The sequence below is a fragment of the Canis lupus genome, chromosome 21 (genome assembly GCF_003254725.2).
Source record: "Canis lupus dingo isolate Sandy chromosome 21, ASM325472v2, whole genome shotgun sequence".
Taxonomy (NCBI): domain Eukaryota; kingdom Metazoa; phylum Chordata; class Mammalia; order Carnivora; family Canidae; genus Canis; species Canis lupus.
In genome coordinates this window covers 10,379,478-10,393,596 of record NC_064263.1, presented here as the reverse complement: position 1 = coordinate 10,393,596, position 14,119 = coordinate 10,379,478, and the positions used below count along the sequence as shown (strand labels likewise).

General features: G+C 38.7%; 2 protein-coding genes across 34 annotated transcripts in view; one reads left to right on the top strand and one right to left on the bottom strand.

Moving 5' to 3' along the window:
- The window catches only part of LOC112642035 (tripartite motif-containing protein 77-like), a 61,729-nt gene extending 57,352 nt beyond the window's left edge, over positions 1–4,377 (bottom strand). For 6 of the 29 annotated variants that reach the window (XM_049099052.1, XM_049099051.1, XM_049099055.1 and 3 more), the window contains exon 1: positions 4,081–4,267. The gene's annotated coding sequence lies outside the window, so the exon portion shown is untranslated. Of the gene's footprint in view, positions 1–4,080 lie in introns of all 29 variants that reach the window. The other 23 variants (XM_049099053.1, XM_049099046.1, XM_049099056.1 and 20 more) reach the window with 13 other exon arrangements.
- Positions 1,046–14,119, top strand: part of LOC112642033 (N-acetylated-alpha-linked acidic dipeptidase 2) — a 65,177-nt gene continuing 52,103 nt past the window's right edge. For 2 of the 5 annotated variants that reach the window (XM_025419339.3, XM_025419336.3), the window contains exons 1-2: positions 4,329–4,806; positions 4,910–5,015. In XM_025419339.3, the coding sequence (XP_025275124.1) occupies positions 4,951–5,015 (65 nt within the window). In that variant the 5' untranslated portion in view covers positions 4,329–4,806; positions 4,910–4,950. Of the gene's footprint in view, positions 1,339–3,179; positions 3,327–4,328; positions 4,807–4,909; positions 5,016–14,119 lie in introns of those variants that run through there. The other 3 variants (XM_025419338.3, XM_025419337.3, XM_025419341.3) reach the window with 3 other exon arrangements.

Below are 14,119 nucleotides of genomic sequence, written 5' to 3'. Positions count from 1 at the left end.
TTTGTAGTGTCTTTGTCCTATTTTGGTATCAGGGTAATGTCTCATAGAATGAATTAAGAAATGTTCCTTTCTTTTCTTTTCTTCTTTTTTTTTTTTTTTTTTTTGTAATATTTTGAGAAGAATAGGTACTAACTCTTCTTTGAATGTTTGGTAGAATTCACCTGTGAAGCCATCTGGTCCTGAAGTTTTGTTTGTTGGTTTTATTTTGATTTTGTTACTAGTAACTGTAACTGGACTGCTCAAATTTTCCATTTCTTTTTGATTCAATGTTAGAAGATTGTATGTTTCTAGGAATTTATCCTAGCTATTTACGAGCTATTATTTCTTCAAATAAGTTTTCTCTCACCTTTTCTCTCTTCTCCTTCTGGAACTCCTGTAGTATAAATGTTGTTATGATTGATTTTTGTTGCAGATGTCCTAATCTAGCCTTATTTTTTAATTATTTTTTCTTCTTGATGTTCAGCTAAGGTGCTTTCTACTACCATGTCATCCAGATTGCTGATCTATTCTTTTGCATCCTTTAATCTGCTATTGATTGTGTTTTCTCTAACATATTTTAAAATTTCATTTATTTTTCAGTTCTGATCAGTTCTTTGATACATTTTCTATCTCTTTGAAGTTCTCACTAGGTTCATCCACTCTTCTCTCAGTCCAGGGAGTATCTTTATGACCATTACTTTGAATTCTTTATCAGGTAGATTGCTTATCTCCATTTCATTTAGTTCTTTTTCTGTGGTTTTATCTTGTTCTTTTATTTGGAACATATTCAATCTCCTTCTTTTGTCTGACTTTCTGTGTTTGTTTATATGTATTATATAGGTTTTGAAAGTAGTGACCTTATGTAGGCATCCATGATGCCCTGTAACAAAACCCCCACCCTGGTCACCATAACCAGGAGCTCCAAGGGTGTCCCCTTTGTGGCCTGTGTAAGCCCTCCTGTTGTGACTGAGCCTCAACTCTCTGGCTGAACTGGTGGATAGGGCTTGTCCACTGCATGGCTGACTGAGAAGCCATGCTACAGTCATAGCAGGTGTGCTGGTGGGTGGGGCCAGATCTTATCCCACCTGTCTGCAGTGATCAGATGCATCTGCTGTTGATGCACTGGTGGAGCAGGGTTTGCTTTTGGTACAGCTACCTGAGAGGCCCAGCTGCAGCTACTGCGGGCACACTGGTGTGTGGGATTAGCTTTCCTATGACTTTGAAGGGGCACCTGTTCCAGCTGAGGCCACCTGTCCAGTGTTGTGGGGCAGTAGCCACTTTGGAGGGGCACCAGTCCTGACTGAAGCTGCCTGCTAGGTGATGCAGGGCAGGAGCTCTTTGGAGGGATTGCCTGCTGAGGTAAGCAAATTGGGTGGGACAGGTTATAGGGAAATGCCAGGGCAGGCAAGCAAGGTTAACAAACTAAATGGAGAATGTCAGAACTGGTACTGCAACTATTGGTTATCTAGGCTGAAGGAGGACTAGAAAAATGTCACCTGTCAGCACTCTTGTTTCCAGAGAAATTTCCCACAGATCCCTTTTAGGCACATGTCCTAAAAATAGTCAATAAATTTTCTTCACGTATAACTCAGGTGATTTTCAAACTGCTGCTTCTGTGCTGGGTCTCCTGCCAAGGCATGTCTGTGGGAGGTGGAGACTCAAAATCATACTCTGACATCTTCCTTCTTCCACATTTTCTTCATCAATTCATCCATCAATAGACATTATGTTGTTTCTATTTCTTGGCTATTGTAAACAATGCTGCAGTGAATATTGGGGTGCAGATATCTTTTTGAATTGGTATTTTCATTTTCATCAAACACTCAGAAGTGGAATTACTGGGTCATATGGTAATTACATATTTAATTTTTGAGTTATTTTAAGTATAGTCAACACCTTTCATTTGGGTAAGATGCTGTTTCCCAATGCCTATAGAGCAAGTATAAAAAAGCAATTTTTAAAGTGGAAAGTAAATAGGAATTACCTCACTCTAAATTCTGTATTTATAGATTAGTTTTAAATTTGGTTTCACCAAAACTAACCAAGGAAGAAATGGTATAAAATTGACAATAAGAATGACCAGGATAACAGCCCTGGGGTCTGCCAATCTTTCCAAGTTTGTTTCAGTTTAGTGCTTCTTAAATCTTCTGGAAGAAAAAGTCCTGAGAATGTCTTTTAATTTTTTATGCATGTATTTAGTTTCCAGGGACTTTTATCCTATTCTGCAAGATGTAAGCTACCCTCAGATATTTTGTTCACACATAAAGTAACTTTTATAAAATATTCTGGTAACATTCCTATTTATGAAAAAGAGACTTTAAGGAAAAGTAAACAAAATGTCTATGTTGGTTAAAACTTTAGTGTTGTTGTGAAAGAATGACCTGTGTTTTAAAAGTTTGTATAGGTTGCTAAAATTTTGGTCTTTGTGAAAGCCAGAGAGCATTCATTGAACCAGTTGTTTCACAGCATCTTGGACCATACCACGATTCTTTTACCCTTTTGTTTCTTCTCCCCTTGACTTTCCATCTTCTTTCTATAAGCCAAAGACTATAATAACGTCACTGCTCAGTTATCTGAAAACCTCTTTCACTTACTCATGAATAACCTTGCTTGTCTGGGTCTAAGAAAAAGAAGGCATTCTACATGAGAGCTAGTAATAGTGAAAAACCTGGCAAATGTCTGAAAGCCTTTCTCAGGGTGGTCAGAGATTTAGCAAAAATTAAGCACTAAGTCCCAAATACTGTCAGTGAAGTTTGGGAAACTGTAGGACTGAGCTTCATTGTGGCTAAGTTTTGCAGGATAGTGATTCTATCGTCATTGTGATGAATCATATAGTTCTTGGTCAGTTTGGGTGGTGAAGAAGAGTTACCATTCAATAACTAGAATAAAAACATGAGTTTTTCCAATAACTGTCTCCACTTCTAAAATTGTTGAATACCACTTTCTTGCTGCTTTACCTTGTTAGAGACCCTCAGACAATAATGTGAAGAAGGCCAGGAACTTTCTTGGCCATTTACTGTTTACTAAGCCTCCTACCTCTGTAGACATATGGGCATGAATACTATCACTAGCGTAGCATAGTATCACATGCCTCCCTTTGGGATTGTCTGGTTCTTTGTGATGCTGGTGATCTCTGCTGATGTGGTAATTTTCTGGTCTTTGTGAATTTGGTTTGGATATGTTTCCTTAGTTGTTGTCTTGCCCTAAAGGGAGGTGCAAGATTTAAAAGCTAGATCAAGTGGGTTTGGTTGCCACTCCAAGAAGTCTGGATTTTGTTTTTAAGTCTAGTGAGAAAACTTTGAAAGATAATAACAAAATCTGATTGATACTTTAGGAAAAAAACTCAGGTAAGTCACAGATGGCCTAGCAACAGTGGAGGCAGAGGCCAGTTTAGGGGCTAATGCAGAAGTCTAGATGAGAAATTATTGCAGCTAAGATTAAAACAGTGGTGAGGCAGCTGGATTCAAACTATATTTTGATTGCCTAGCCAGTAGAACTTACTTATGGATTAGATCCAAGTAAGAAAGAAAACAAAGAGCAAAGGCCCAGAGGCATACGCAGAATTTACAAGGAAACCATTAAAACCACTGACAAAGGTGGGAGAACATCTCACCTGGCACTCAACCAGGTGTAAGGATGAGAATAGGAAACAACTGTTATAATCATAGGGCAGCAATTTCAAAAAAGCATACACAGTGGAATAATGGTGCAGAGCAAAGATTCATCCTTCCTCTCTGACCTCATGAGTCACCATAGGACACATTTCTACTTCCTCATGAAGTGAAAGCTATCTGCTTTTAGGGAAGGGCTATGATCAAAGAAAAGCAAGTATCAGGTAAGATGGAGTGGAGAAAAGATGAGAAGGGAGATAAAAAATCTAGAGAGATTTATTCATAATTGAATTATACTGAAGGTACACAAGGATAGAGACTGTAAATGAAGATGGATGATGAGAATTTTGCAAGAAAAAGCATGAGGAATCCCTCAATCTTAGCATTAGGTAGAGCTTGTCATTGAAAATGGGCTGAAGGCACATGTTAATGGTAAGGGAAGAGAAGTGCTGAGGAGGAAAATTTGCTTTAAAGGCCAAATAATACTTACCAATGCCAAGCTTCTGTCTGGAATGTTAACATCATGGTTACACACACCCCATGTTAATGGGAGGCCACAGTTGGGGGCCCTGTATTTGTTTTACACTTTAACTTTTCTAATTTCTACATTTACTGTTGAGTAGAGTAATTGTGACATCAGAAGAAAATCAACCAATCATGTTTTCCTGCTTCTCTTTTAAAATTTCCTCCTGCTTTTATTAGTCTTTTACCCTTTTCTATCTATACTCCTTCTAACTTCTCACTTGCCTTATAGGTTATGGCATACTGTACAATGTACTAACATTCTAAAATCTTATATTAGGTTTGAAACTGATTTTTGGCAGTTTTTGCACCCAGGATTTTTTAAATGCTCAACCAAGATGTTTCTCTTGTCATGAATTGCATCCATCATAATATCAACCGTTCACTTTTTTTTTTGGGGGGGGGGAAGGAGTGAACCTTGCTATCTGGATAACTAGATCGTCTTGTCACCTGTGATGTAATTAATGGCATAATGTCCATATTTGTACAGTGAACATCTAGGTGATCCCTCTCATATGAAAGATCAACATCTTCAGACAAAACATAGAATATGCGGCACAGCTAAACACTCTTCCTCCTCTATTAAATCTTAATTATTGGTATATTAAGGAATTTACATGTACTACCTTATTAGTACAGATCACACTTTTTCAAATCCTACTGTGAGCCATTTGATAGGATTTGAACTTAGAAGGTACAAGATTGGCTCTCTTAGGATATAAGAAGAGGGAGGGGAGAAAGGATTATATAAGAGCAATTTAGCCTAATAATGAATTTGTATCTGTATTAACAAAAAGCCAAAGAGTTGCTGAACCAGCTAACCAGACTATTTTTAACAATGGATTGGCAAGATGAAGATTACAGATGCCACCTATTGAGGCAGCGCCGACGTTCGGAGTTAAGGTAATACTGCTTCTTAGAAATTTTCACACTTAATTACATATTCAATATTTGCCTTCTTCTTGTACCATAGGCTTTCTAAAGGCAAGAACTATACCCTCAGGATTTTTCACAATGTCTGACATGCTAGGGCAATCCTCTTGTATCCCCTTTCTCCTCAGGAGCTTTGTATTATCACTTTGCTATCACTCAGTAAACCTGGCTTTGCTGCAACAACAACAAAAACCCAACTGTATGCTATAATCTTTCAGTAAATATTGATTGAATAAATTATTTTATTTTATTTATTTTTTTAAGATTTTATTTATTTATTCATGAGAAGCACAAAGAGGCAGAGACATAGGCAGAGGGAGAATCAGGCTCCCTGCAGGGAGCCCAATTTGGAACTCAATGCCAGAACTCCAGGGTCATGACCTGAACCAAAGGCAGATGCTCAACCACTGAGCCACCCAGGTGCCCTGAATAAATAATTTTAACTTGGGAAGATTAATCAAGTTGGGAAATTGTGCTGCTGAATATGCTGATGTCTTCTATTAGCCAAACTTTAATTAGCTATAAAAATTGGCATAGGAGTATGAAAACAAAGTTCTCAAATAAGTCCTTTTTTATTTTTTTATTTTGTTTTATTTTTTAGTAGGCTCCATATTGAGCATGGAGCCAACACAGGGCTTGAACTCAAGCCTGAGATCAAGACTTGATCTAAGATCAAGAGTCAGACACTTAATCAACTAAGCCATGTAGGCACCTCTTTAAGTCCTTTTAATCCTTAGTTCCTACCTTTTCTTTGTCCAACAAGAGATGAGAAAGGTATAGTCAATAGCCAGTGGTCTCATGGGTGGCAGATAGAAAAAGCCAAGGGTCTAGAGAGAAATTATATAATAGGTCCTCAAAAGGTATATGTTTAGCATATTTTTGTGTAAACTGACACATAGAATGTGTGTTATTGTATGTGACCTGGAGAAGACCTTTGTCACCCTACTGTTAAAGTAGAAACTGGATATTTATTAAAATTCCCATATTTTTAAATCAACAATTATGGATGTTCTAGGAAAAATGTTTCTTAAACTCTGAGGAGTATAGTTACTTCACGGGCTATTGCTTCTGTTTGAATAGACTGAAGTTATTCAGTTGGTTTTGCAGCTGCTATGAGAGAGAAGTTGTCTTGTTTTTTTTTTTTAATTTTTTATTTTATTTTATTTATTTATGATAGGCACACAGTGAGAGAGAGAGAGAGAGAGAGAGAAAGAGAGAGGCAGAGACATAGGCAGAGGGAGAAGCAGGCTCCATGCACCGGGAGCCCGACGTGGGATTCGATCCTGGGTCTCCAGGATCGCGCCCTGGGCCAAAGGCACGCACTAAACCGCTGCGCCACCCAGGGATCCCAAGTTGTCTTGTTTTGAAAATAATATCTTTCTGAAGGTGTTCATCCTCTAAAGTAGAAATGCTGGAATCGTCAGTTAAGGTATGGTAAAGAACTACAAGAGCTGGGCTCTTTCAAGCTAGGGCTTTTTAGCAATATAGAAAGATTTTTAAAATCTTTTTAATTGAAGTGTAATTGACATACAGTGTAATATTAGTTACAGGTAAACAACATATTTATTCAGCGATTTTATACATTACTCAGTGCTCACTACAGTAAATGTAGTCATCATCTGTTACCATACACTGTTACTGCAATATTCACCATAATCCCTATGCTGCACTTTTCATCAGTCTCACTTATTTTACAGCTGGAAATTTGTACCTCTTAATCTCCTTCACCTATTTTGCCCTATCCACCTCCTCTCTGGCAATCATCAGTTTGTTCCCTGTATTTTAGAATGTTTGTTTCTTTTTTTTTTTTTAGATTTCACATATAAGTGAAATCATATAGTATTTGTCTTTCTCTGATTTATTTCACTTAGCCTAATACCCTCTAGATACATCCATGTCATCACGACAAATTCTTTCTATGGCCGAGTAATATTTCATGGTATAGGTATACCCCATCTTTATCTGTTCATCTATGGATGGACACGTGGGTTGCTTGCATATCTTGGCTATTGTAAATAATGCTACAATAAACATACAGGTGCATGCACCTTTTCAAATTAGTGTTTGAGTTTTCTTTGGACAAATAGCCAGCAGTGAAATTACCAGATTATATGGTATTCTATTTTTAATTTTTTTGGAAGCCTCCATACTGTTTTCCATACTGACTGCACCAATTTACCTTCCCACCATTTTACTGTCTGCACCAATTTACATGCATGAGGGTTCCCTTTTCTCCATATCCTCACCAGCACTTGTTTTTTGTGTTTTTTATTTTAGCCATTCTGACAGGTATGAGATGATATCTCATTATGGTTTTGATTTGCATTTCCCTGATAAGTGACATTCAGCATCTTTTTATGTTTCTGTTGGCCATCTGTACGTTGTCTTTGGAAAAATGTCTATTGAGGTCCTCTGTCCATTTTTTTATTAGATTATTTGTGGGGTTTTGGTGTTGAGTTACATATACTTTGAGATTAGTTGACTAAAGATAACTTGGTTCAAAGTTACTCTCAGAGATTCTACCAAAGTTCCAAGGGAAAAATCTGTAAGATATATCTATCGGCAGTTACAGTTCAATAAAAATGAATTTAGACTCCTTTGGCAACTTGCTAGGACCTTAACTAAGGTTAAGGCACCTTGTTAGAGGTGCCTTAACTAAGATCATCAAGGCCTTAGACAATGCAATGAAAATTGGTAGTATGACCACAGAAGTACTATCCCCTTCATAATTTATTTAGTAGACATGTTTATTTGGCTACAAAACTGCTTTTGGTTGAATACAAAGAATTCAGTCATGAACTGCTGAAGATTACCTTTAGGATGAAATGGATGGATGCAGGACACCTATTTACAAAGACTACCATTTTGCAAACCTTCTAAACACTCTTTTTAAAATATTTTATTTTTATTTGAGAGAGAGAGTGTGTGTGTATGCAAGACTGGGGGGAAGGCAGAGGGAGAGGGAGAGAATCTCAAGTGGAATCCACATTGAGTATGGAGCCTGATGTGGGGCTGGATCTCTCAACCCTGAGATCATGAACTGAGCCAAAAGCAAGAGTCAGATGCTTAACCAACTGAGCCACCCAGCACACCCACTCTTCTAAACAATTTTAAAGAGAAATACTCTACAACTGATAAGGGGAGGGCAGGGATGATGGTGTTTGTTGAGAACCTACTGTCCCTTATGGTTGGGTAGGCACTTAAAGTGGTTAATCTTATTAATTTGAACCTACAATATGTTAGTTGGGTAGGGAAAAACCCCAGTTCAGAAGACACTGAGAATTACAGAAATTTGGAGTCTTGCTCAGGTGGGGATTGACAAAACAACTCAGTCTCATCAGTTTTTGATATTGATGCATGGTTAAGGAACTAATGTGTTACAGTGGAGCAGCCTCTATCAGAAATGCTTCCCAAGTGTGACCAGTTAGGAATTAGGGCAGAATTTGGCAGCAGGGCAGTCAACAGGGAAGGAAAAGCAGTACTTCAATGCACCTTGCTGCTGAAATTCTGCAATTACTGCAATAGCAGTGGCAGAGACCACTGGGAAAATTAAAGGGAAAGCTCACTAAAAGGAGTGGGGAGATTAGCAGGGGGAGCTGTCACGTGGTACCACTTCTCATCAATTGCAGATTTAAACAGGAACAGATGTGTCTCTTTAGTCCTATTTTACTATCCCCCCAGGAATGAGAAGGCTCTGCCCCCGCAACAGCCCAGCCAATAAGATACATCCCTGTCAGCCAATAAAAAGCCTCTGTACTTCACACTACCTGTTTACTCCAACAGACTTTTTTTTAATAACAGCAATTACTCTCCCTCCCCCTTTGCCTGCCCCCATAAAAGAATATTCTTCTTTGTTCTCTGGTAGTTTGCCTGTCTTGGATTGGAATTCTCTGCAACACCTGACCCACCTCACTTTTGCTAGTAAAATAACTGACAGCTTAATTTTTAAGGTTAACATTACTTAGTGAGCAGATATGGAATCTCAGAAGACCCCCCCCCAATAGCTCCAAGGCTAATGAGCGAACAAGTGCCAGACCTCAAAAAGCCAGTTGACCTCACTGCTTTCTTGCCGACCTTGAAGTTCGAGGGTAAGTCTTCTCCTGGATTTGATTTCTGCACTATTTTTTTGTGTTTGTGTTGATCTCTTCAGGCTTTATTTAGGATTTAAGGCCTCACTACTTCTGAGAGTACTTGTTCAGTGTTTGGTCTGACTCCTCTTTGGAACCAGACTGTGCCTGTTGGAACTGTGCTGGCCTTTGGTGAGACTCCTTTTGGAACTAAGATATTCCTATTGGAACTGTGCTGTTAAAGGAGTTTTTTTTTTTTTTTTTCTCTAGAGAACCCTCTAAAAAAATAAGATCTTAGTCATCAGAATGCTTTGAGAGGGTCCTTCCTTCTGGGACTCCCGCTGGTTTTATGTCTAAAAACTGAGGTTGCCCTTCATGTGCGTTTCTAACTAAATGGAGCAACTTCATCAAAAGTCATTTAGAACTTTAATGGCTGTTATAGAGAGCTTATGATTTCCTCAGAAAGCCACAACTAACAAAAGACTGAATGGGATGCCTCTTTAATTGGTAACTTGAAACTTGAAACAAATGTGTTTAGGATTCTAAGTTTGCTTCTTTGTGAAATACTATTTCTAAATTAACTGAGGCAAATGATTGAAATAAATCGAAATGGCTTCTGAGGATTATTTTTCCTTTCCTCCTCTTCTGTCTCCAGATGCATTGCCTCCACCTTGTGTGCATGTCCTTTGTCCTCTGTTCCTTTGTGCTAGCCTATCCTCTTGTATATGCCCCCTCCCCATTCTAATCCTTCTGTTGAACTTCCTTTTTCTTCTGAATCTCTTTCCAGTCCTTCCTCTCCTGAAGGTATTAAAATCTACCCTATAAAGTTCAGTCTTCTGAGGTGCTAAATAAACCCCAAGGGTCTTAAGTTTCCTGGAATAAGGCTGAATTTCGAGCCAGTTTCCTAAAGTGACCCAGGAGCCCCCTCTAGGTTTGCTTAAGAATATAGCATAGGTATTCAAACTTACCACCTGATTTCTCAGATTTATATCCATCCACATGCCTATTGGTGAGGGCCAGGCCAAGTAACTAGGTAAAATTAGCTCAATGGGAGAACATCCTGAAAGGGATTTGGAGAAATAAACCCAAACTTGTGGCAAAATGCTTGAACACTCCCAGGAAATCTACACCAAGCAGTTAGAGTAGCCTTTCCTAAGCCTGTTAATTAGTACAGAATTCATACACAAAACCCTGGTGAAACCGTTAGTATCTATTACAGACATCTGCAAATTGTCTTTAAAGGAAATTTTGGTCTTTGTTTAGGTGTTAAATCCACCTGGGTAGCATTTAATTCTGCTTGTTAATGGGCTGAAAGAGGCTCTTTCTCTTTTAGTTAAAAGGATTGTGATCGGGGCCACCTCGGTGGCTCAGTGGTTGAGCATCTGCCTTTGGCTCAGGTCATGATCCTGGGGTCCAGGGCATCAGGCTCCCCAGAGGAAGTCTGTTTCTCCCTCTGCTTATGTCTCTGCCTCTCTGTGTGTGTGTCTCATGAATAAATAAATAAAATCTTAAAAAAAAAAAAAAAGGACCATGATGGAGTGGGAAACTGTGTCCCCTCCAAACTTCTTTGGCAAACTAGCTTACTCATATCCCAGATAAGTCACCTAAAAGACAGATGGCTACAATTCTCAATTTTCAGTTCTGGAAAATGAAGGCTCCTCCACAGATCCAAAAAACTCCTAGTTTCTGCTATTACTGCAAAGGGCCAGGACATTGGGGAAAAAAAGACTGTTATAAATTGAAGCATTCCAGTGCCATTGATTCCTGGTCTCCAGGATCATGCCCTGGGCTGAAGGTGGCGCTAAACAGGTTGATCTCTCTGTCTCTGATGAATAAATAAATAAAATCTTTTTTAAAAAATAGTTCAAATAGTGAGGGTCTTTAATAAACCTCAGCAGGTTCCTGTCTGTCTGCCTCTCCTTTTGTCTAGGTCCTTTGTGAGATACACACTCTTCTGCTTAGTTCCTCTAACCTTATTCATTTAGTGGGCTACAATTTCTTAGAAAATAATCCTACTGGAATTTTTCTCTCAAAAGGAAATAATTCTAGAATTTGACTGTAGTAATCTAAATAGCCAGTCAAGGAAATTAAATAACGCTTCGCTAGCTCTTATTTGTTTTGTTTCTGATACCATTATAGCTGAGTCTGGAGACCGTGATCATTTGTTCTTATTGGATCCGCTATCATCCTCTTTATGGGAAAACTCTTCAAATTATATTGGCAGAATCCATAGTGCATTTCCCATCAAGATTCAGACAGATCCATTAGAAATATCTCCTCAGAATTAATAAAGATTAATTAGAGTCCTTCCTCCCACAGCCCTTTTGGTTAAGGCCACTCTGGAGAAATAATAACAAGATCCCCTTTAGCCATCCTGCATCCCATGTAGCAGAAGCCCCCCACCACTCCCTGATTCTCCTTACACGCAACACTCAAATCAGTTGCTTTACTTTGTAGGTCATCCTCCTGCTAACCGCTCCTCATGTAATTCTTATCGCTGCAGTAACCTTAGCCTTGCTATTATCCTCTGCTTCATGGATGAAATCCCTCATGACTGCTTAATGCTGACAGATCGCATTTGCCTCCTTGTGAAAATTTACAGGAAACTCCTAACTGATGCAGATTTTTCATGGTTTAATAATTGTTTCTTATTTAAAGGATGCATATGGTAAATATTGTGTTGGGTATGCTATTGCAACTCCTTTGGAAGTCATTGAGTCCATACCTTTACCTGTGGCTATTTTGGCCAGCAGGTTTAGGTGTAAGCCTTAGTTGGGCTTGTACCTTAACCAAGGGTAGGACCACAAACATTTATAACCAATAGTCAGTATGCCTTTCGAGTAGCTCATGAATTTATAATGTTATGGAAACAATGAAGTTTCCTTACCTCCAATGGCAATAAAAGAAAAAATAGCTCTTAGGTCCCAAATTTATTAGATGTCATACTTTTGCCAGCTGCTCTAGCTATTACTACACTTCCTGGGCCTTTCAGAGTTTACTCCTAGAATCCAAAGGAAACCATTTCACTGATCTTTCCACCAAAATGCTGTTCTCAGCGAAACCAAGACCCAAACCTCTATTATGGTTCAAAGGGATGTTTTCTCAAATGATGAATTGGAGAAAATGAAATGAGCTATCCAACAATTGGCCTTAGAGGGAAAAATATTGGAAATCTAATAATTGTTGGTTTGATTAAAAAAAAAAAAAAAGAATACTCTGGTTTAGACCCAACAATCGTGCCTTGCGAGAAGTCCTAGAATTCCTACCACTTACTGTTGAACATGCATTAAACCATTGGTCTATTGGCAAAATAATAGTGTTTGGGAATGTTAGTAGGGAAATGTTAATAAGGCTACAAAAAGCACCTACCTTGATTATCTCACCTGTCCAAAGTGTAATCCAAAAAACCCAATTCACACAGATGAACTTCATACAGCTTCCCTGTTCCATGAATATAAAGGTTTTAATTATGGTTTTCTCATAGGAATAAAGCCTTTTCCTTGTAGACAGGCCAAATGCTTAGTCTATGGCTTAAATTCTGTTAGAAGATTATCCCTCCCTGGGGAATCCCTCTTGAACTTCATAGTGATTGAGGAGCTCATTTTACCAGTCAGGTGCTTCAGCATGTCTGTGCTGTCTGGCCAGTGTAACAACTTTGATTGCGTGTACCATCTTCAATCCTCAGGGTTAATTGGTTGCACTAATAGCATTAATTGACAGAATTTGTACAGGGCCTCCAAATATCTTGGCTGAAAGCATTCCTGTTGGTCTTCTAAATTGCAGATGTACCCGCTTTGGGATTCCTAGACTCTCAACCTTTGAAATGATCAAAGTATGTCCTATGCACTTGGCCCCTGCCTCCTCTGACTCAGTTGATAAAAGGGGATCCACTTTAATATTGTAAAGGCCTCGTTGCTTCTCTTGAAAATAACCATGCTTTGGTAGAGCAATCTTTACATCATGTACTCAAGTACATGTAAGACAGACCTCAAGTGCTCTGCCACCTGGAGATTTCATCTGTTGGAATAGACCTTTCCAGAGAGACTCTCTTCAACGTCACTGGAAGGGACCTTATCAGGAACTGCTAACCAACCCTTGGACCGGGGAATAGATTCTTGGGTTCAAGGTGACATATCTAAAGAAAGCTCCAAACCCTGATTGGAGCTGCACACCAACTGGTGACCTGAAAGTGAAGATTTCCTGGAATTGAAGCAGATGACATCTGATAAGACAGCTTTCCCAAGATGTCCAGACCATAACTGTATCCCTTTTTCTCACTGTTTGCTGTGGCTTTCTCTTATGGAAAGAAAATGCTTTTTTTTCTCCCAACTCTTGTGAAAAGGGAAATGTCATCTTTTGACTATGGTCTTTTGGAAACAACCTTGTGATCCGGTGAGCTTTCTCTGAAGGATGACAAGGTTAGTATTCACAAAAGTCTTTATTCTGAACTGCAACCAAACTCCTGGTTCTTACCCAAATTCATGGCTTTTGAATTTACAGCTTTACATCTATATTATTGATAACACATTTGCTTCCAAAGAGTCCTTTTGAGAAAACAATACCATTTTTAAAAATCTTTGAAGTTTCGCAACAAGTTCATCTGCTACTGCTTCATGTTTATACCTTCACTGTATCTTCCCAAATGCATTTTGTTAATTCTTTCAGTGGCTCTTGCTGTATCCACTCATCTGCTCTCAACGTTGCTTTAAGTGGAGACTTCCAGAAAACATACATGACTCCAGGTTTGTTTTTTTAAAGGAGAACATTTCTCTTCTAGGTAGGAATAAGTGCCAATAAACATTTTGGTTGACTACTTTCCAAACTTAAACTTCACTAAAATGGAGTGGGGAGGCCAGCGGTGGACGCTCTCACACTCTACCACTCATCTACAATTTTAGATGCCAACGAATAGAGATATACTTTGCAAGGGGATACCACTTTACTTTCCAGCAGGAGGAAGAAAGGTTTTTCTCCTCCCCCAGCAACAGCTTAGCCAATGAGAGACTT